Raw genomic sequence first — 23941 nt, forward strand, 5'->3', positions numbered from 1 at the left:
CGACGCACGCGCGCGCCGCTCGCGCCTGCGCAGCGCCCGGCGGCCGCCTAACGGTCCGTAACGGCTGCCCGGCGGCCGCCATGCCGCCGTCGACGTGCCGCAGGGTGGCCGCGGTCTCTTGCTTGGTGCTCTGCGTCTCCCTTCTCCTGCCGCGGACCTTCTTGTCTCGGGGAGGCGGCGGCAGGCAGGAGCCCGGCGCCGCGCCGATCGCAGCGCCCGCTCCTCCAGAGGGTAAGAGGCCGCCGCCTAGCCGCGCTGAGGCGTAGGCGTCCGCTCCGGGTCTTACCGCCGCCGGGCACGCGGCTCTGCGCTCCCCGCGGCGCTGCGCGTCGGGAGGTGAGCCGCCGCCCGCTGTGGAGGCGTGGCGCGGCCGTCCTTCCCTTCGCCCGCCGCCTCTGGGCCGCGTCCATCAGGGCTGATAATGCTGCTGAATAGGTCTCTGTGTTGAGAGCCGTTGTGTGAGTGCTGTGCTGTGGCTACCCATCAGTGGTTGCTGTGTGTTCTCGTTCTGAAGGAATTGAATATAGGCTCAGGCACACTGCAGATCTACAGGTCTGTAGTTTCATTCCGTAATCTCAAACGTGAGAAACCTAAATCATAGCTAGTTTTTTTTTTTTTTGGTAGCACATCAAATACATCATTCTTAGGTGCTGGCACCCACAAGTGCCCATGGTGCAGCACATAGGCTTGGTGAGGAGTGTTGAGTCAAAAACAACCCCAAACCTTCCCAATCAAAAACCAATAACCAACTGAAAGCAAATGCCCCAAGTTATTTTACAGTGGCAATTGCCACTGTAAATAATGTCACCTGTTCTGGCATGGCCTGCTTTAATCACTGCTGTTGTATTATGTCTGATCAGCCATAGCTAAAAGCTTGAAGTAGATAGCATAAATGCTCTCTCCATCATCAGAAGAGAGCTCAAATAGTTTCCTGCATGGTGTCAGTGGTATCCATGCCTCCCAGGTTACTGTGTCCCCGGATTAGAAGAGCACTAGGCTCATCCCTTGGTTGGCTCCAGCCCTTGACTTCGGTTGAGGATGTAATACCTCATCTCATCTCATCTGGCCAGCTTCAGACTAGAATTTATTGTCTGTATTTTCAATTTGATAGCAAGAAGGTCATTACACCTTCTCTGCAGACCAAACTTTGTTTCACCTGAAGTTGGTTTTGAGAGGAAGAATAAATCTTGATTGAGCAGTTCATATCTCTTTTCATTAACTGTTCCCTTGAGCGACCTGCTAACTGTGGCTACCTGCCAAAAGATTCAGCTTCAGAGATTTGAATAGTGTAACTTCTGAAGTTAATAAAATACTTAGTGCAGTCTTGGGGGAAAAATGCTTCCAAATAAGGCAATCTTAAAGTTACTGCCACTTGTTGGAAATGCGTGCTATCATAGGGCTTTTCATTAAAATGACTTGGAAGTAGTCTATTCATAGAGAATGTTAGGCATGGTGCTCTACAAATTGATATTCCAAGAAGAAAGCTGTTCTTTTTCCCTATAATAGTTTAACACATATTACAGTAATTAATATGTTCATTTACTGTGAACGTGCTGTGTTGTGCTGGAGTACCAGGAGAACACAAGATTGGTCAGACAACTTATTTGCCCACTTGGAATTTTGTGTAGTGCATACCAGATTTCTTTTGGATGGTCTGAGTATTATCAGCTGTTTGGTTGTTGTGGTAGGTTTACGTTAGTTGTGTTTAAGCTTTTCTGTGTTCAGCTGAGGCTTAATATTGTTGAAAGATGAAGAACTAAGAAGTTCTGACATTATACTGCTTAATAGCACCTAGCACTGTGTTAGAGCATTAGGATCCTGTAATAGCATGCGTTAGGTTGTGTAATTGACAGTGGCATCCACGTCTGCATATTCTCATTTATATACCACATATTTGGCAGCTCTTTTCACACATGGCAACTTGCATGTGCCGTTGATTTCCTATATGGTTTGTATGGGTTCTTCACAATAGAGGACATTTTACAAAGGAGATCATTATAAAAGTTCAAAATCAACAAGAAGAACCTAACGCTAGAAGCCATTAAGCTTCCTTGAGAATTATTTTGATAATCAAATGCCCAGTGTGTATGCTTTTGGCCTAACATTAATCCATTTAAGTACAGATTCACCCTTGCCAATTATTTTCTGTTCTTTTTTTTTAATGAATAAAGAATATTTACATGAACGTAAAACGTTTTACAAAGGTTAAATTTCTGCTGTAGCAATGAGAATTCTTGTGAATAAGATGCTTTGGTTTCCGTGGTATACTTTGAATAAATTCACTGCAATTGAGATGCACTGTAACAGCTTCCTCATAATGAAGGCTGAGTTAGTCTGAGAGCATTCTGGTCAGTGGGGCACGCCGGTGTGGTTTCATTAAAGCCTAAGTAGTCAAAAAATCCATGTCATCACCTAGAAGAAAAATGTTTTAATAGTGGGATTTCACAGATTATTGATATCACTTCCTAATATGTTTATTGCAATTTTCTGTGCTTTGGGAATTTAGCTATGGCAGTGTTTTCTAGCAAGAACAAATGTTAACACAATGTAATTTTGTTGTCTCACTTTCAAAGAATAACTGCAGGTGGGTACTTGCATGAGTTAAGCTAGTTAGACTGAAGATTGAGTCTGCAGATATTACTTATGGTCTTGCAGGCTATGTTTTCATAATTGGTGATGCATTTATAAGAGATCAGCTGCGCCTGTTTGAGTTTTGGACTGCATGTAAAAAGGTGGAAAGTAACAGAAGAAAAATAAATGTTTGGTGTGTTTTATTGCAGGGAAACTCGGTCGCTTTCCACCAAGGATGCATTACCAGGCAACTCCCGACAGCCGAGCTGCCCCTCCTTTCCCAAGGTCTCACCTTGCTGAAGCAGTCGCCAAGGCCAAGGCTGGAGGAAGTGGTGGAAGCGCTGGTGGAGCTGGGAGAGGTCTTGTGGGGCAAATCATCCCTATATATGGATTTGGCATCTTCTTGTACATCTTGTATATTTTATTTAAGGTAAGAAAATTGAAAATAATTGAAAAGTCAAGAATATAACACTCCAGAGAGGAGGAAAATCCCAGGGTAAAGGCAAGTTGAATTGGGTGAGCTGATCAAACATGGAGAAGAGGAAAGAAATAGGGAGCTTGCAGCTGCAGAGCCAGGTGGTATTGTTGCTGCACATACAAAGTTGGTAAGGAGTAAGTGGCAGAAAACACGAGGGAGTCAAGTGGGGTCACTTATAACTCCTTCAGAACGTTTCACTTTTCACATTTCAAAACAATAATTTCTTCCCTCGGATAAGCAAAATAACTGTAGAATCAGGCCCTTTCCTGCAACAGATAAATATTCTAAAATTAAGTTATGCTTTCTTTATGCTTCAAAATAAAATTTGTTCCAAATGTCTTTTAGGAATTTTCAGCTGAGAAGATCTCCTAGGCATCTTCCATGGTTGTCTGTTTTTGCTGCTGGGGATGTTTTTCTGTGATTAGTTCCTAGCATAATTTTAGTTTTCTGTCCTCTACTTGCTTGCCTTTGGGCCTCATATATTGCTATTGCTGTAACTCACCCAGGGGTTGGCTTTTTTCACTTATCAGCTGGCTTCCAAGGGAAAAACTACCCCTGGAGAACGGAAATGCCTTCCTGCTGCACCTGGAAATATGAAGAGGAAAATCAGTAAGTGCTTTTTATTTTTAAGTTGCGTGTGAGAAGCCATTGACTCTGTACAGTCACAGTCTCACTGAGTTCTTCAGGTTCTGGGCATGCTGTAAAGCTGTTCCACTGTGTGAGGAACAAGCCAGAAGAGTCTGTGTTAAAGTGAATTATTGCCCCATTGCTTTCTAATCTGATCTGGCTGATGAGAATATATAATAGTGGCCTTGGAGCTATTATAATATATATATATATAAAACCAATAATTAGCAAATAGATAAGAGGATGCTCATCTATAATATCCTAGTAATAACATATAGCATATTCTTAAAAGCTACCTTCGTATTTTCTTTTTTGAATTTATGAATTCTTAGCCATTAGCAGCCTCTTCCCTACTTTTTCCATTCCCTGTTTGCACTGCTTAACTTACTAGAGACTTCAATATAAAGAAGGCAGACAGGATTCTGAAATATTTCTGTGATTGTAGCTAAACATCAGTGAGTTAACAGTCAACTATTTGTAGACATTTATTAGCTATTAGTTACCCTATCAGTATTTAAATGTGTTATGTTTAGCTGGCTAAATTGTAATATGAAAGAAAAGTGAGAGTTTATAGAAAATGCTGACAGTAAGCTAATGCTCTTCACGTAACTGTAATTAACTTATACAAAATCTGGCAATGCTTAACACACTCAGTAATGCAGACCATTTTCTGTGCACTTGTACTGCGTCGTGCTTGGAGATTTAGTGCAAATTATTAACAATGGTAACTTAATTTTTTTCTCTTAATGCATGAGTGTCCAACCTTTTGGTTTGCCTGGGCTGAGTGAGAAAATTGTCCTGGAGAAGTTGCTCTGAAAGTAATGCCACCTATTTATTTCCACGGAAGATGCAGGATTTACAAAGAGTACAATAACACTGGCTGACAGAACAAATTCTCAGCTACTAAACACCATCTTTACTCTTATCTTGACTAAATTAGAGACAGTATGGATGTTCCCAGACGTGTGTGTCTGTTATTGTACTGTGGACATTTTTTTTCAGTGGTTATACCTTCTTCTAAAACACTGCTTTGTTCTCCAGACATCATGTGGTTAGCTGATGTGCATCCTGAGGAGCCTGATGGATGGATAGCTTTCCCAGCCTCTCCTCCCACACCTGTGCAGGGTCACATGCCGCCAATCCCATGGTGGTTATTCTGTTTGCCTCCATCACTCTGCTTATTGGGAGGAGCCATTGAAAGAAGGTGCTTTCTGTATGTCCCGTTATCATTGGCACTGTTGCACCAGGAAAAATCTGTTGAACTCTTTAAGCTGTGTGTTTTGGTTTCCTTACAGTCAGTTTGCTACCTGTGAGAAAGAGACAACGGTTTTAAAAGCTCTCACTCACAGATCTTGGGATTTTGTTTCTTTTACAGCTGACTATGAGCTCACCCAACTTCAGGAAAAGCTGAGAGAGACTGAAGAAGCTATGGAAAAGTTAATCAACAGAGTAGGCCCTAACTGTGACAGGTATGTTTCAAACTACAGCATTTTAAGGACCAGTTATTTTCTGACTAGGAATTGAATTTTCTTACATTGGCTATGTAAAAATAGCATTATAAATTCTACTTCAAAGTGTAGAAATTTAATTTTAAGCATGGTGCTTTTTGTTCTGCAGTCTTTTCTTTTCAAGGCCTGTATTTATATAATAATTAATTCTTTCCAACTTCACATTCCTTAAACAGAACAACAACCAATCCTTATTCGTCCCATTTTGAATAGTGCATTATTTGGAGGATAACTTGTTACTATTTGGAGGAGTTTAGACAGCTATGTCTAAACTGAAAATGTCTGCATTTAAAGTATATAAAATAACCTATATTATGTCACTGAATAATTTTCTGAGTGATTCTCAAGAGAAACATTTGTTTTATGGTGTTTTCTAGTGCTATGGCTTTTTTTAATAGAAATGCTTTGATAATCTGTGTATGGAAATTCTAACAGACATTTAAATTACATGTTTAAAGGCAGAATTGATAATAACATGTGTGATAATTTGGTTCCACTCCATAACCAGTAAATGCATGCATTTGCTTAGAAGTACAAGAGAAAAGAGTGGTAAAATCAGGGTTTAAACATACATTATGTTTATTAATGTTTTAAACTTGAGAGGAATAGTCTGAGTTAGAAGGAAATGTTGCTAACAAGTTTAAACTTCTTGTAAGACGTGTAACAAGACATCAGCTTGGTAATGCATAACTGCGGTGTCTGAAAAATGAAATACCGGGAGTATCAAAGCAGTCTGCAAGCAAAAAAGATAGCTTGTAACACCTTAACTTCTCCTGGATTGTCCGTGCTTCTATTTTAAACCATTCTGTAGAAACAATTCTGTGTTGAACTTGCCTGTTACATTCATTTGGCTGCAAATCCTCTCTTCTATGAGTAATTTTATCTGCTTTGCACCAGGGCCTCTGCTGCAGCTGCAGTGTTCTCAGCAAGGCAAGATGCTAAGATACCTGAATTAGGCTGAGTGTCAGTGGAAGTCCCTAAGCTAACAGGATGCTGTTTTCACCATCTGACTCACCTGTTTGGAGAACTTAGCAGTGTTTTATACTTGCCTTTAGGCTACCAGAATTAGGCTTGTATGCCTCTCAAACACTCAGGATAAAATATTTTTTACTGATAAAATGAGTTTAGGATCCAATGCAATATTTGTTCCATTCAATGCAATTGGCTGAGAGCCTTTATTTAGTAATGCTTCCCTTCTTTGATCACCCAAACTATTTATATACATGAATCTAAGGACCTCAGGGGAAATCAGAAATGGAATCAGGGGAATCAGAAATGGAATGCAATCATAGTGCATTTTGAATGTAGTCTCTCTTTAAATGGGAGAGGAAGGCACCTCTAGATGGAGCAAATAGCTGTTTTTTTCAAATACACCCAAGCTTTGAAGCTTTTGAGGGAAAGAGATGGTACTCTGTGAGATACAGTTTGGAGGCTATAGTGCATTTTATGTAGTGATTATTTCATTGTACCCTGCTAAATCTCCTATATACAGGCAGCCAGACATCTCATACACTGCAAGCATCCTACGGCTAAATCTTCCTGGAGACCTTAAATTAAGTAGAAGAAATGCATGGATTTTGATTTCTCCCTGTTTAAGGAAAACCTGTGTTTTAAATAAGATATCTAGAGTGGGAATGGATCTCTGAAATGCTCGTGAAGCCCTTGTGTTGCAGTAAGAAAGTAGTGCTTTCTATTGGGAATATCCAGCATATTAAGAATTCTGATATGAAATGCCACTGCTTTTTAGCTGCAGTGATCAATCCTATTATTTGTGCTGGCATATCTGCACTGTGCTAAATGGACAGATCTGTCTGTCTTTATCCAGGTGATATATATTCAAATTACATACACTTCTGTCTAGAAAAGGAGGATCAGTTTGGCAGTTCTATTACAGCTTCTGTCAAAGGCAGCTAGCTGATGAAAGCATTTATTTTCATGTGCCAGTTAATTCGCATTTTGAATTGTACATCCCCATAACCCAGGCTTTTGAGAAGATGCTGTCTCATACCTTCATTTGTTCTGTGCAGCAAACTGCCACACAACTTGATGGAACTCAGTGTAACCTCCCTGTAGGGTTGGGACTGTATCAGCCCTACAAATGGAGGGCAAAGTACCTCTTAGGGGAAGCACAGAGAAGTGGCAAAGACAAGATTCCTGACACTTCAATCTTTGTCAGCAAGGCAGTTCCTATCTGGATAGCTGCTGGTGATAGCAGTGGCTCCTGAGCTCCATTCTGTTAGCATGCAGTGGTGAGTGTAACCGTGCACAAAACAAACTAGCAACGTGATGCTGATCTTTGTCTTTACACCAGTGTGGCACTGCTTCCTTAGTGGAGTAGCTATCATGTCATCATTGTTCCTCTGTGTGTAGCACAAGGCATCCGTTAAGGTGCTGATCTATTCACGAAGGTTAATAAGAAAAACTGAGGAGTGGATGCTGCAAGCTTTTGAGAATTTTGGCACTTATTAAAAGGTTGATGTAGATATTTAGCATCTAAATCTGGGATCGTTACTCAGGTGAGATGGAGAGAGCACTGATTCACTGAGCAGCTGTTGGAGATGATCTGTCTGATGGTGTGGAGATCATCTGTCTGACCTCAGATATGTCTGCAGTTCAACATTCTGAGCACGATGAGAGCCAACTCTCTCTGAACAACTAGAGGCAGTAGATCCTATTTAAAACACAGCAGGATTCAAAAGTAAGGCAGAGTAATGCCTCTGTTTCCTGAGGGCTTGGATTGGTCGTTACAGAGAGATCAAACATCCTCTCAAGAACAACATGAAACACAACATGAAACAAAACCAGCCAGAACCATTTTCACCTGAAGTACAGCCGGTGATCTTCCTTGCTGTAACCCACTGAGTGACTTGCTAGAGCTCAGGTCACCACTCTCCAAATACTAGCTTTTTGCAATAAGATTTTCATGAGCTTATTATTATTATTATTTTTAGAGAAAATAGCATGTAACAACTACATAATCTTATCTGTTGGAATCGCTTTGTTGTAACAGTAATTGCTTCACCTGAGGAGTAGTAATCATTTTGGAATAATTCTGTTATCACTAGTGGTAATCACAAGAATCAGCCATGTAGAACCAGTGAGAGTTACAGTTTGCTTTTAATCTGATAAAAATCTGTCTTCTCCCTCTCTGATTCTAAAGGGCAAGTTAAAGTTAAATGTAACAACTTCTTAGCAGTTTTAAACCTTCCTGCTCCTCCGCTTGTGCTCAACCAGCATCACTGTTGGATTTGTTCAATATCAGTCCAACTGGCTTACTTCTCATTGAGGCCTTGCAAATCTAGAATCTTTAAGAGTCATAGGACAGCATTAGACTATTGAGACTAGTGCCTGTGTGAGACATTTTGATCAGACCCACATTTTATTTAAATATAGCTTAGATTCTGAATTGCATTTTCTTACAGTGCTTCAAACAGGGTACAGTTCTGTAATTCTCACTTAACACTTTTTTAAAAAAAGAGTTTTTGTAGTGTCTTCTGTGCCATAGAATGCTGTCTACATCTGCCTGCCTTGACCTGTTTGTTTGCAGGCTTTCTGGATAAATGGATAAACCTTTTTACTGAGTTGAAGTGCAGACTACAAGAATGGTGATCACACTGCATTTAGGTTTCCTCTGACTGTCCTACTCAGTGTGACAGTTGTGCCCAAATTCTGTAAGCAATTGGCAATAATTGTGGACTGAATTCTCTTGTCTGATGTTTTCTACCAGGGCTCAAAATGTTACAACAGACCAGGAAAAAAGGTTACTTCAGCAACTCCGTGAAATTACTAGAGTTATGAAGGAAGGCAAATTCATAGATGGCATCTCTCCTGAGAAAGAAGCTGAAGAAGCTCCTTACATGGAGGACTGGGAAGGTAAGCAAGAGCCTTTCTTACCGTTACCCTGATGAGGAAAGTTGGGCAAGGCTTACTTGTAGTCTGAATTCCTTTCAAAATCTAACTTCATCTTTTTTTTTTTTTTTTTTTTTTCAGAAAGCAATGTTCAAAGCTTTGCAAGAGGTGCTTTGTTTTCCCAACCATAACAGGAAAAAAAAAATTCTAGGGCAGCCAGCATTTCCTTTAGCATAAAGTCTACGCTGTCTGCTGCCAGAGTGGCATATGAATATTCACATATACTGCTAGGTCTTGGCTACTGTAGGGTTCATCTTTCCCTTTCTTTGCTGGGCTGAATTTCATAGAAAATTGTAGATCCCTTAGAAATCAGAATCAATTTGGAAAACTTACAGTTTTTACTTTTAATTTGTTTGCTCCAATACTGTAAAAGACGACTCCAGGAAGTCTGTTAAAGATCCTTAATTATAATGTCCTTTCTATTTCTTATTGTTTACTTGTTTCAGAAACGTATTTTCAAGACATCCTAGTTGAGCTGTTTGCTTTCAGAATTCTAAATGCATCTTTATGCAGATCTAATTCCTTGCTCCTTGGAAGCAATGTTTCCTAATATAAAGCATAAACAGCTGCCTCAAGCTCTGTTTTCTGAAGTCAGGCTCATGATGCGTGTTTGGCACACAGCCACTGACTCATATCTGTTTTCCAGCTTTATAAATAATGCTTTTTGTCAAAAAAAATCTGTAAAGCACAAGTCATGCTATGGACAGGAACAAAAGTGGGTATATTTAAAGACACCCAGTTTTCACCTATTAGCTCCCATAGCTTTCAGCAGAGCTTAAATACTGGCTTCTGGAAGTCTGGGTTGAAATCGTGGCTCCCTAAAAATCAGGGGAGTTTTGTCATCATCTTCCAAGAAGTCATGGTTTGCATGTTCTTGCTGTAACATTAAATGCTGTCATAAATACATAGCCTTAAGTAGATGCCAATTATGCTGTCAGTGCCAAGAACAGTTGTTCTAACACTTCTGCATCCATCACTGAAATTAGTGCTACTTTTATGTGCTGTTAACATTTCAAGCTGCTTGTCACTTTATTCCGAAGGTTACCCAGAAGAGACGTATCCCATCTATGATAATTCCGATTGCTTTAAGCGCAAACAAGACACAATCCTTGTAGATTATCCCGATCTGAGCCAGCCCTCTGCAGAAGAACTGGCAGAAAGAATGGAGGGCATGGAAGACAACGAGTACCTGTGCAGTGAAGCTCTGCTCTCTGATCTCACCATGGGAAGGGACAGTTATGATTCAAGGCAGAAAAAAGATGAGGTAGCTGGCATCAGTGAAGGGGAGAAGGACCTTCAACACAGCCAAAGCACTGAGGAGTGCTGTTATTGTTACGAGGAGGAGGATGATCCTGCTATAATAGCAGAAAATGCTGTATTTCATTCTGAGAGCTGCAGCGAAGCGGAAGAGGCAACCCCAGAGGACCTGTTCACAGAGTTTGAAAATGAAAATGCAGCACTGAAAAATCAAAAAGCCAGTGATTCAGATGAAACAGGCACGCTGAGAAAGCGCAACACAAAAGGACTTGAGTAATAGTGACAATATGTGGATGCCATCTAAGTGGTGACAGTAAAGGTCAGAAACCGTCAATTTGTGTTTTTTGTCCCTAAAGAACAGTAATCCTTTATTCTCCTTGTACTAACTTCATTCCCACAGTAACAGTCACACTCTCTACCTGAACTGGAAGCCATTGCCCTCTTTCATGCAGCTCTTCTCAGTTCATTGCTGCTTTGCAGAGAGCACTTTGTCATTGCTTTTAGGGACTGATACACTGAAGCAGGTCATTCCATTCACGTATTTGTGTTTTTATTTCTTTCCAATTTTGAACAAGCAGTTCTTATTTTTTTTTCTTGTTCAAGAGTAAACAAATTATCTCTTTTATCAAAAAAAAAAAAAAAAAAGATCAGTGTGTTATCAGTTATAAAAATTAATCAAATTCAGATACATTGAAGAGATTATTAGGAAGCGGGAGGAGAATCCCAGATCACCAGGATGTATCTTGAGTTTGGGGAAAGAAGAGCAACAACAACAGAAAGGCATCTTTCACTACACGATTGTATCTGGTTTGTTGTGCAGTGGGTGTCTGCCATTGAGGCATCTCTTTTGCTTTTGTTTTCGTTGATTGGTTTTCCAGGTTACAACTGCAGTCTGATGTTTACAGTGTGTATGTTATTCATAAAGAATTCCTACTGTAGGAATTAAAGAATAAATAACAAGAATAAATTAATGATGGTGGAAGAGAGAAAATGATAGAGAAAACATATTTGATACTCTTTGTTACTGGAAGTGTTTATCTTTTAAAATAATTTTGTAGACTTGATTGTAGTTATTTATTTATTTATTTATTTATTTATCTGGACTTTCAACACTCATTCTCTCTTCACTGTGGCAGTAGTTTGACCTCTGTCCCTGAGCAGGGCTTGTGTTCTCTTTGCTGGGAATCCTGGCTGCACAGCTACAGCACGCAGGATCTGATACACGGTGTTTCTGTCTAAGCCAGACTCTTTGCAGGTGAGAATACCAGATCATATTTGTTCTGCTTTAGTCACTGTCCTTGAGCTGGAGCACATCAGCTGGTATCAGTCACTCACAGGGAAGGCTGTTTTCACTGTGGGTGTTTCTGGTTCTTCTGTAGACATAGTCAAGCTAGACTAATACGGCTGGATGACTTGCTAATCACAGCCTTTATTTATTGACTTTCCAGTGTTGAGAGACAGATGAAGGCTGCAAAGGATGTAACAGTAACCCAACCTGTTGCCAGGAGAAATAAGAATACTTAGGTTTGCTGCACCTTTTAGAGATAGAGATAGATTTTACCTGTCTATATAAATAATGTGCTTATGTTGTACTTGAGATTCCAGCTGCTTATAATGGTATGTGAAATTTTAGAAGTTCAGTTTCATTTACATTCATGCAAATTTGTGTGTTTAATTGTGCGCAGTGTATGGAAAAGTGGCACTATGCATGAAGTACAAGGTAGAGTTTTTAGCTATGTACTCTGAGAAGCTAAAATGTAGTAAGTTGTTATGCATAAGGAACTCCATGCTCCAGAATGTGTTAGTTGTAAATATACTGCAGACTGCAGTGAAACACTCTTGCTGCTGCCAGCTCTACCCATTACAATATTCAGAAGTCACTGTTTGCATGTGTTGCACTGGATGGTTCATACATCTGTGGGATAAAAGTTCTCAGTGACCTTTTAGTGGTCTCTACTGAGTAGGCTGACCTGGCCTTGAGACAGCACTGAGAATGAAGGCACAAAAACGTAGATTCTATCTTTTAACTTGTGAGCACTACATTAGTAATGCCCCAAATACTGCAGTAGTAAACCCAAGAGCCAGAGCCAGGCATGTAACATGGAAACCTCTTGAAAAACAGAAAGGGAGACACACCCCTAATGCCATAAATTTGCTAACAGCATATTTTGCCATGATGTTTTCTGGAAGGAGAATAAGTGATTGATAGTAAACTAAGAACTAGATCCACATGGCTAAGGAATAGCCAGCATTTTAGGTGTCCATTGGCCTAGCAGTTCTGTTTTCTAAGCACAGCAGAAGAAGCGTAAGGTTCCTGCTATCAGACATGACCCAGCAAAGTTGAGAGTTGTTTCAGCTGGAAAGCAGAAATGCCAGAGGGAAGACTTACGCCTAAAAAGATGATTTTTGGACTCAGAGGTTGCTGTGTCAGCTTATAAATCTCAGTAAGGAATTTGTCAAGCGCTGAAGGGCTGTCTCAGCCTTTTCTCATGGAAACTGGGGGCAGAGGCAGCTCACCACAGTAGTGGGAGGCACTTGTAAATCCTAGCACTGTGATCTGAAGCAAGGTCCTCAGCTGTCCCCCAGGGGTGGCCTACCACCAGGCCATAAGCTTCTCAGCATGTCCTTTGGAACTGTTTGACTTTGTGTTGGCAGTTAAATTCTTGTATCAGCAGGAGAAATACCAAAAAATTGATGAGTGTGACAAAATGTGCTTCTAGTTTAAGAGCAAAAATTTAATCCCTAAATCAAGTTTGGATTTTGACCTTGGTCTCTTCCAACCTCCCAATAAAAAAAAAGTTCCTTCCTAACACAGAGACCAGTTGTTAGGACTGCTTGTGGTACCTGTGACACACAGCTAACAGCTTCATGTTCCTTTGCAGTGCCAGTAGGAGAAAATGATACTAATGCAGGGTGACAGAGGGGTGCCAAAGACTCTAAACAGCACTGGCTTGAGGTTTTGATCTCCTTGGCAGCATCCAGGGTACCAGGAAGTGCTCTTAGGACATAGCCTGCGATACCTCATGCAGCAGCTTAACAGCAGCCTTCAAACTAATACTCATCTTGTTCATATGACACTGCTTTACTTTCCTTCAGCTTTCCACCCTCTCTGAAACAAAAATGTGTATTTATTTGTTTTAGAAAATCACCTCAGAGGTTTGTCCAGCATTCTTAATTATAAATAGCTTGTTTTTAGTGAGGATGAGTTGTAATTTGAAGAAGAGCTTGTTATAAAATTGGGATTCTGCAAGAACCTCTATTAGACAATAAAATGAAAATCATAGGTCAGAACATCAGCAAACTCTGGACTTGGGGAAAAATGCAGAAGCTCTGGTCTCCCAATGAAAGCAGTCAGGCTTAGTAGAAGTGTTTGCTCTTCTACTTCAAATGTTTCTCAAAAAGATGGGTATAACTTTTATTAAAGTTAAATGAACAAGATGTGTTCTTTAACTTAGATATTCTGATAAAACTATTGCCAACACAGAAGTGCTAAATATTCCTGGGTATCTGTTAATGGTTACAGATAATTACAGAAATTAGATGAGATCAGAAAATAAGGCATTGAAATATGAGTGTTGGTCCCCAAAATGCAGTAAAAAGGATTACTAACTAATGTTTGTAGAGCAGGCAGACATGTAGGAAGTTTATGATCTGACTAATTGAACCAGAAATTAAGGTTTTTATGTTGGTTTCTTTTTTTCCGACTAACTGAGAATATGAAAATTACGATTAATTTTGAGGTCACATAACAATCTAGTGCAATAATCATAAAGTGTTTTTACCTGCATATCAAAATATTGTTTATAACTTACATATCACAAGCACTGGACAAGATAACCAGTTAAGAGTTACTGAGTATTCTGTGTTTCAGTCTTTTTGTACAACCACATATGCCAATGGAAATGTATGACATGTAAGTCACGCAGCCTGAGTATCCCATGTACTGGGAAGGTTATTCTAGCCAAGTGATTTTATTCAGCTTGGGAGCTTCACCAGTTTTAGGGAGGGGCAGGTTCCTAGAAAACAAACGGACAGCTGACATGAGGCTCACTTTTCTCAGTTATCTTTCCAGGATGTGTTAAGTACAGCTCAGCCCCTCCTCTCTGCTGCTAACTGCTGTTGCTTAATGCAGAGATTACTCAAATGTGCATTATTCCCAACAGAAGAAATTGTGACTCTCCCATTAATGAAAGCTGCTAAGATTCTAAAATTGTTCACTTCTAAAATGATCTGTGCCAAGGGCCACTAAAGCTGTAGTCAGGAACTTTTGACTCCAGTTTGAATTATGTGTGTCCATTGGAGAGATGGGGGATGTGTCTTTTCTCTTTTCCCATAGTCACTTGAAGCCTGGGGGGGCCATTGGGATTGTGTAATGGATTATTCCTGCCTAAGCTGTTCTTTGCTCGTCTTTAACGCTTTTCAGACTAATATTTATATAAATGAGTATGCCAAAAATGTAGTCCTTAACAGATAGTGGAACCTCTAACAGTATTGAGGTAGCAGGAACTTGAGCGTGTTACTCCAGCAGTAGGGACCTAAGACAGCAAATACCTGGGTCTCTGCTTGGCCATTGTTCACTAAGGATCTCATGGTCCTCTTCATTTTCCTGCTATGTGTCCAGATTGCAAAGCATTGAGCATGCAGTTCAACAAAAGCTGGCAGGCTGAAAAGGTTACAGAGCTGGTGAAGCTGGGACTGATACAATAGCTTTTTGAAGGTTATACATCGTGATTGAAATTCATAGCATCATTAAAGGTAAAAATTTAGGTAAAGGTAAAAATTTAAACGGCACCGTAAGGAGTTTAAATTCCTAATCTAGAAAACCTCTGTATTCTGTGTAGGTAATTTGTTAAGGCATTTCTGACCTTAGGTATGATAAGACATAGTTGTTTCCAACAAATGAAGTTTAATATTTCTATACAATGTTCTGTATTAACAAACAGTGAAACCTCTATGACATAAATAATGTAAATAATGTAAAAAAGAAAAAAAGAAATCAGTCATTGTATATAAAGGTATATATATACATGCAGTAAATAAACACATTACTCCAGAATTCCGAAGAGTTTCTTTAAAAAAAAATTTACTTCAAAAAAGCACATTTCTGCAATTTTACCTGAAACTTCACATAGGTCCAAACCAAAGGGAGATGCTTAACTATTCCAAACAAGACATCTTGTGCAAACAACTGTAACATAGTGGAGGCTTTATGAAGAAAACATGACTGGTTCTCAGTATTAAGACAATTTTTGTCCATTTTGACATTTTCCATTTTTAAAATTCCATCTAATTTGAAGGAAATCTAGACTATAATGTACTCACATTTTCTTGTATATCATTGGTTTATTTAAAGAAAGGCAAAGAGATGCATTAGAAAATGTTTACGGTCGGAATAAAAAAAGAAATCACAGAACTGCTTTCTCAGTGTACAGGTACAGAAACATCCATGTAGAAGTTACATTTTCTACAAGTCAGAAACAAAGGTGTGTTTCTCTTCACAGGCAGATACAGTCCCAACAAATGCTAAAATGTTCATTTCTGCAGCTGCTCTCGAACAGTGGATGTTTCAGCCCCTCGCTTGCTGGATGAGAACAGTGTTGGGAAGCTCAGTGTCTGCCGGGAACTTTCAGAAATGTACCATGTCAGAAGTATGGGCTTTCTGAGATACTGCTAAAGGTAAATCATAGAAGGGCTGGGTTGAAAAGGTCCTCAAAGATCATCGAGTTTCAACCCCCCCTGCTGTGTGCAGGGTGCCAACCACCAGACCAGGCTGTCCAGAGCCACATCCAGCCTGGCCTTGAATGCATCCATGTGTATCAATTGCAAAATGTCCCCCACAGGTACTTCTTCCCTTGTTACCCTAAATAGTGTAAGAAACTGTTCAAAAAGGAGACACAGGAGCCCCGGTCTTGTAATGATGTTGGTACAGATGGACTGACTGCCAAAAGGAGATGCACACAGTTGGCCACCTTAAGTGCAGACACTTGTATGAAGACCATTTAAGAGAGTTTCTTTTTTAAGCTGCTCCACATAAAGATTTCACTTGTTCAGAATGGTTTTAGAAGAGGAATCAAATGATAGTCTTTTATGGGTATCTTGCGATAATTTTCTTGAAAACAAATTAATAAATTATTTCATTGTGCAGACGGTGGAAAGGAAGATCAATTAATCCGTACCAAAGACTAATAGAATTTTAAGACTATGTAATGTGTGTGTGTGTAGAACACATAGACTAGCATTACATACCTTTGGAAAATGTTGAGTAAATCATAAATTAAACCTACTCCTAATAATGAGAATCCTGCCATGCAGAGCAGGTCTCTGTGCCTTCTTTATACTATGCATCTCATCAGGGTGACCTTATTTTCATGTCACTGAGTACAAGATTTTTTAATTTGAAATAGTTTCAATCACAAGTAGAGAATTGTACACTTTATAGATTCTAAGATTAACAAAGCTCCAGCATTTATCTTTCTCAATACATGTTTTCTAGTAATTCACTGAATAAGGTTTGCTTCTTACAGACCTTGTTTCTTAGTGAAACTCTGTATGTGATTCGGAATTCTTGTGCATTCTTCAGTATTATTCCTTAAAACATGGACAGCTATTAACAATGTTTTGTTTTTCTAAGTGTCTCAATCACAATAGTAACATCAAATAATTTTATGGCATGTTTAATAGAAAAGGGCAACTTCCTCCCTGACTGACATTTTAGATACTCCTTTTAGTGAACAAGGTATAGGCAAAATCCTTGCTTCCTGCTAAGCCCCTGTGCAGAAGTCTTTATGCCAATAATGCCTGATTTCTGAGAAGCCTATCAAGAAGAAAACGTAAGGACTCTTGAGGTGACGTGTACCTATGGCATGATGGAGGGACACAAAGGGACAACAGAAGCTAGATGGAAACTTCCAGTTACACGAGGCTTTGGATTAATCCCTAACGTGAAATAAATGGGTGAAAATGTCATCGTAATGAAATAAGTAAAGCTGCACAAGAGAAAAACAGTTGCTACGGACAGACATAATGCAACAAAAGCAATGACCACCACAGTCTACCATCAAGTACTGAAATGCATTACTCACTCTGAGGGATGCCAAGCAGGATGTTAATTCTCTGCCCAGAAATCACCCTGTTGTCACAGAACCACTGCCCTGCTTGGGTGCTGGTGCATCTCCAGACCTGTAAAGGCAGCTTGTTTTCACTTCTGGTTTGTTTCCTATTTCTGTGCTCCTTTGACTTAATGTTCCTTTGTTTGGGCTGTGGGCTGAAGATAGTGCAAGAAGTATAATGAAGAAGTGTTATCTTCTTACGTGCAACGCAAAGGCCTGGAAAGTTCTACAAAGTTAACCGAACCACAGGTCCCAATCTCTGCCTTCGGAAGGCGCTATTTCTTCAGGATCAGGAGAGCTGTATCTCTGCGGCTTCAGTCCTGCAGGTTCTTTTCTAAGCTTCCATGCACAGCTGTGCAGCAATGTCCTCTGACTGGCGACAACACACAGGGTGGGAAAGAGCACACAGGGAAAACATGCACAGTTACATGGCAGAATGACAGTAAGCATGTAACGGTGGCACTGCTTAGTGATAAACCCATCCATAACAAATATGCTGTGTGCATGTTTCTGTACATGGTGGCTGCTTGCATGAGTGCTAAAATGGGTGCTTGTCCTCCAGATCCAGGCAGATAGAAATGAAGAAGAAAAAGAGAAAGGATGATTATTTTCTTACTAAAGAACAGGCACACCTGTGATGGGCACTGTAAAAATAAACCTGATCATGCTGGTGTGCTTACATCATGCTCTTAACATCTTGCTCTGTTATACCACTAAAGCACCACTTTTACATACAGTCCCAGGCATCTACAACAATCCCAGGAAGCTTAAATTAATTATGCAGCTGTCAGTTATTCATAGAGGGCTGAAAACCACTATGGTAAAAAAGAGGACTGCTTCAGAAATGAGGCCTGTAGTGCGTAGGTACTGAGCTTTGTGACTACAGCTCAAGGAGGCAGCTATTAGAGGTGCTGCACTGTATGCTGTAACCACCACCCTGAGAATACAGAAAGGAGAATCCTTTTGCAGATATTCTCCAGTGCCTCGGCCAGAAACACACTCAGTGCCTTACATTCACCAACAACCTTGAACCGTGCAACGCGATGAATCCTCCCGCTGAGGATTATGCAACCCGAATTAAAGGCCACCCTACTTTGAAAGGAGAACATACACACAGGGATTTAACGCGCTTTAATTCACTGACATAGGTTTTACCAACTTTCTTGAGAGTCCCCATATGGAAAAACCTGTATAAACTTGAAACGAGAAAATTACAGATGGATAAATGTCAGCGATCTTAAGTGAAAATGATGAAATCCCAGTAACACATATTGCTAAGATGTTAAAAAGTATCTACAAGCTGCAAGAAGGGATTTGCAGTGATGCCAAAGAGGAATTCACCCTCACAGACACATGCTACGTAATCAAAAAAGCAGAATAACCAGTGCTGTTGTCACAGAGCCTCAGGCTGATGGGCCAAACCTGTCATAGTGTCACTGAATGCAATGGCTAACAAAATCCATTGTAGCTGCAGAGCCATGTTCCACACTCAGCTTTTGAAGACAACCCTGTTACAGTGCTTGTAACAGTAAGCATCACTGCTGTAGCCCTACTTTGAACTGTATGTCTGTTACAATACATTTGTTCATATTCAGCCTACGCAACAGCACACCAAATTTTCCTATAAATACAGTGAGAAGTGAAACAGAACCTCACTGATTTTTGCTAAGTGAAAGTAAAATCTCTATGGCCCAATTTAATTGAGTTGCTGAGCAACTTTCCTGTTCCTGACACTTACACAGCCCTCATCTTTGTTCTTAGACTCCATCCTAACGTCTAATATGCATGAAACTTGATTTTAGTGTAATTATTTCAATTGCCTGACGAGAATTTTCTGGATATTTTTTTTAAGGCTGACACTTACTGACCTAATAACAGACTGGTGCCAAGATGTATTGAAAGATAGTGCAGTAAGAAAAGCTGTCAACAGAAAGCTCCCTAAAAGCAAAGTGGTGCCACCTGAGCGGGGAGGTCTGTATGGTCAGACCTAACGCCGAGTCCCTGATGCAGTATGGAATGGGGTCAGGAGCTGACTACTTATGTGAGAGCCCAACATTCAAGACAAGCTTAAGGAAAGAAAATCCTGCAGAAATGCTATCCAAACCGTAAGCTTTAAAATTAGCTTGATTTTAATGCTAAAATCTATAAGCGGGTTTATAGCCAACATTATTAGTTTCAGTAAGTTCACTCTATAAATTACTGATACTTCTAATGGCATTGTGCCAGCTGGGATAACCTCAGTAGAAAACACAGAGTTATAGGGACAAATGTGGGGAACAGACTGCTCTGTAAGCATCCCATGAGACTATAAAGGTAGCCTGAAGTTATGAGACTTGTTTTTTATCAGCTGTGCACGATGATGGAATCAAAGTCTGCCCTAACCACTCAGGTTTGAGCAGCTGAGTCACATCTAAGGGGGGGAAAAAACATAGAGAGTAATTTTCAAATTGCTGGTATAGATGTAACCAATTTATAAAGTGAACTTTTTTTTTCCCCTCAAGAACGTAAGCATATTTTTTCTGAATTATGTCCTCTTCCTAAAGCAATTTAGCACACCAGCGTACTGCACTCATTAAACGGTTTCAGGATGCTAATTCAAGTCTTTTCATTGCCAGTATGGGTAAACATGCCCTTACTGAAAAGGAGGAATCTAAAATTTCGAGGCAGTTAAATGAAAACAACATAGAAATGCATTATCATCCAATACACAGGCATCGTTACTGGGCCATCATTCAATGCAAAACACCAACAGAGTGAGAGAGCTGTGCAAATCCTTTGCTTAGTTCCCTGGCAAGAACAGAAAGAATATTCACACAATTAACTTTGAACACTTACAGAGCAGAACCCCAGAAGGTATATTTCATATGAAGAACAGAAGCAACACAGGTTCACAAAGTAGCACATTATCTGTAGTAAGATTAGTTCAAGCCTTATATGTGTAATTCTTGTCGTCTAGTAATAAAAATAAGAGCATTTGAAATACCTGAGAGCTGTCAGCACCTAATTCTAGTAAAGGTGACTGCTGTTCTGTGCCATCCTTATTTGCCAAATAAAGATATTTTACTGGTGAGGATGTGCTTCTCTAAAAAAAGGAAAAGCTTGCAAATACAGGTGTAGGAGAGCAATGTGATAGCTGGGGGAAGCAGTTAGAATTCCACAGGATCAAATATTTAGAGGTAAAAATGGAGGTCTGACACTCAGAACTTATAGAGACCTCAGTGATGCCTGGGCTTGTTGAAAGTAAGTCCCCCTTACTTCTTTGTTTATCCAAAGGGAGCAAAAAAACAGAAAGTCTGGCACTGGTTCCCCACAATGTCATCTAAGTCCACAGTAACATTTTTCAGTCGTGCAGCTACCAGATTTTGTGAACAGCTCTTTCCACCAGATCTCTTTCACTTTCATTCCCTCGTAAGGATACGGTCTGTGGCACTATGGTAAGGCAGCAAGAATAGTGAGATCTGCCCAGTCATAGCAAAACCATTCTTACAGCCTTCTTAGCATCAGAATCTCTAACAGTGTGCTACAACATCCCTGTTTTATGGGATGAGTGCACCTTTATGTGCCACATATCCTACAAAAGGAACAGAGTGGTGTTTAGCTTCTAGAAAACGAACTGTTTTAGGGCACTGGCACATTTCAGTTCACAGAATGGCTTTAAGCCTTTTGAAAAGAAAAATAAGGCAGCACTACAAAGGGAATTTGTATAACAGTCTGCCTCCAGGCTTGTGGACAGCTCTGCTCATTGATTTGCAACCAATGATTTGGAAACTCTGGTTTACCCAATGTTTACTGAGAGAAATTGCGATTACATTTTAGGCAAGCTTTTCTATCTGCTCCTTTTTAATGTGTTAATTTACTCCACTCAAAAGCCAAAGGGCCAAATTCCCCCCTGTGATAAGGCTTTTATTGTGGGAGCATCACTGGATGTGCACCAAAGGCATTATTCATCTGTGGAGAGATCACTGAGGAATATTGTCAAAATAAACACTTTTGAGTTGCACGTCCCTGAAGAAAAGATAAAGGGATTGTGAACAGAATGAGAAGGAACAGAACATCAGAGATGAAGAAAATTAGATAAAGGGCCAGGAAGAAACTGTTTGATGTACACAGAGTGACAAGTTAGATTAAGAACTTCATTAAAGCGTGCAGTATTTGCCTATAAGCAATTCAGGCAAGGAATTTGTTTACAGCTCTCTGTCAAAATCAACAGCAGATGCAAAAAATATCAATAGCAGGAGTTTAATATTAAATTTACTGTATCCAAACACTCACTAGGACTGTGGGAAGGAAATACACAGCTCGGTACCATTCTACTCTTTGTCACACTGAGTAAACAAGATTATGTTCTGTTGCACATTAATGTGCAGCCCCTCCAGAAGCTACAGCCAATATGAGTATGCCACTAAATACTCCTGTGTTACTTTCAGATGCACATATGTCTGAAAATACATACTGATTCCAAGATATATTGCTGCTATGGAGGACAGTCTAACTGTGGGGACTGTGCAGTCTCAGGCACGACTCAGACAGAACCTGCTGTGACTTTACTAAGTTAGCAAAACAAGATCTGCAGATGTGCTGGAAAACTTGTAATATCAGCTGGCATTGCTAAGCAGCAGGGCCCTTCATCAGAAAGTGCCCACCAGAAATTAAACAGGTACTAGTCCAAATTATGAGCAACTGCTTCTGGAGCGGAGGGCAACAGTCAAGTGAAGGAAAGGAGCACTGCACTCAACAACCATGAGGAGTCAGGGGTTTGGCAAAGGCCACACAGCACAAATATTGCTGTTGGTCTCAGGTCAACACCTCTCTGTAGTGACCTAAATTTACGTGGGGCACTTCTTTCTCAGCAGCTTGTTGGCTGATGTCCCTGTGTGACTGATTCTGTTACGATGATGGGAGTTTGAGGCACCACCTTCCTCCTGGCATTACAGATTAAAAAAATTCCTGGCCTGGAAAGAATACACAGTGAGAGTGAGGTTACACAATGTGCTGGCAGCAAAGCTATCCCAAGATGCTGAACTCTGCCCTTCCCCTGCCCCTTATTCTCACTCTTGTGCACAAGCTTCCGTGCCAGTTCCCTCTGGGTCAGGGTACAAGTGAGACCACTGTTAAGATCTGGATTAAAAATAACCTCTCCTTAACCAACTCTGCTCTCAAAGCCAACACACTGTATATTTGCACCACAAGACGCTTAGTTACTTTAACAGAGTTTTGTGCACAGAGTGGCAGAAAACTATGTCAGATGTCACTTTCCCAGGCTATAAAGGCAACACGGGAGTGGTGATCCACAGAATTAAAGTCACACGTTCAACCATCCACATGCTGCAGAGTTCTTGAAACCCAGAACGGGCCTACATACCAGCACCAAGAATTCCTGTCTGTCTCTTTTTACAGTAGTTCAAGCAAAAATTCTGCTTTTCACTGGAGCTCATTTTTGAAGACTGATGGAAAGTAACCAAAGGCATAAGGGCCCCCTCTGTTAAAAGCCAAAGTGAGATCATGGATGAGGATGTGAGGCAGTGGGAAACCACAGAATATAGAGAAAAAGAAAGCATCCATGTCCAAAGTGCTCACTATCAGACATCAGCTCATGACTCATCATTTTGAATGTTCTTTGAGGGAACGGACTGCTCTTTTCTCTCAAACAAAAGGTGCCTTTCCACTTCATACCACTGCCTGGAAAAGCTTCTTGTAAAGAGATCTGAAAAAATGACAGAGCCTCCTGTTATTTAAAGATGACATTTGACAGGCTGAGTCCATCAACAACACACTGCTCAAAGCCAGCAGAGTTTTCTCATAGAAAAGAAATATTAGACAAAAATGACAGCATTACTTATTTCCATCCCTTATCTATCTGAAATTTTCTTGCCCGTATACTGGGAAGGAGACCTGAAGGCAAAACGTGAAGAAGACAGCATATTTCTTTTATTAGTTGAAATTATACAGTCCAGATGGCACAACCACTCCTTATGGCCTGCCTCTATCGTATAAAAGGAGCTGACAGCTACGAGACAAGCAGATTTGATCTCATTTTCTCCTTATGTAATCTTTGGTTGTGCAACCAAGTAAAGGCCGTAAAGAGTAAAAAGGTGGATCTGAGTACACACAGTATAAAATACAACTGCTTTTGCTCTTTACTCACATTTCAATACCTTTCTGGTGAACGACATATAGATCCTGTTACTTCACATGTCATTGGCAATTACATTATATGGAACAATGGCAAAAAGATTTTTTTTTTTTTTTAAAGGTGCTTTATGCTGTGCTTTCAGTTGCAGCTCTTGGCTTCTAAGACATTTAGGAAAGAAGAGAAGCTCATTCTTCGCTTGTGTTTTGAAATGGTATTTCTTTATATATCCCATTGAAATCAGAAAAAATGAGACAAAAACCTCAGACTATTTTAAGCTACTCGGTGTCCTTCCAACATCTGATTTGTATGCAGCGTACGCTACATTCGCCTAGAGGGCTTTAGCTCAGTA

General features: G+C 40.2%; 2 protein-coding genes across 2 annotated transcripts in view; one reads left to right on the forward strand and one right to left on the reverse strand.

The window, feature by feature from the left end:
* On the forward strand, nt 1–15406 carry RIC3 (RIC3 acetylcholine receptor chaperone). The gene is made up of 6 exons (XM_085224190.1): nt 1–231; nt 2781–3001; nt 3580–3658; nt 5052–5145; nt 8912–9057; nt 10134–15406. Exons 1-6 carry the CDS (start codon nt 81–83, stop codon nt 10625–10627), a joined length of 1185 nt encoding a protein of 394 aa, XP_085080316.1. The 5' UTR covers nt 1–80; the 3' UTR covers nt 10628–15406.
* The window catches only part of TUB (TUB bipartite transcription factor), a 136442-nt gene continuing 127737 nt past the window's right edge, over nt 15237–23941 (reverse strand). The window contains exon 14 of the mRNA XM_085224189.1: nt 15237–23163. Within this exon, the coding sequence (XP_085080315.1) occupies nt 23051–23163 (113 nt within the window). The 3' untranslated portion in view covers nt 15237–23050. The remainder of the gene's footprint in view (nt 23164–23941) is intronic.

This window comes from Meleagris gallopavo, chromosome 5, assembly GCF_905368555.1.
Source record: "Meleagris gallopavo chromosome 5, MGAL_WU_HG_1.1, whole genome shotgun sequence".
Lineage (NCBI taxonomy): Eukaryota > Metazoa > Chordata > Aves > Galliformes > Phasianidae > Meleagris > Meleagris gallopavo.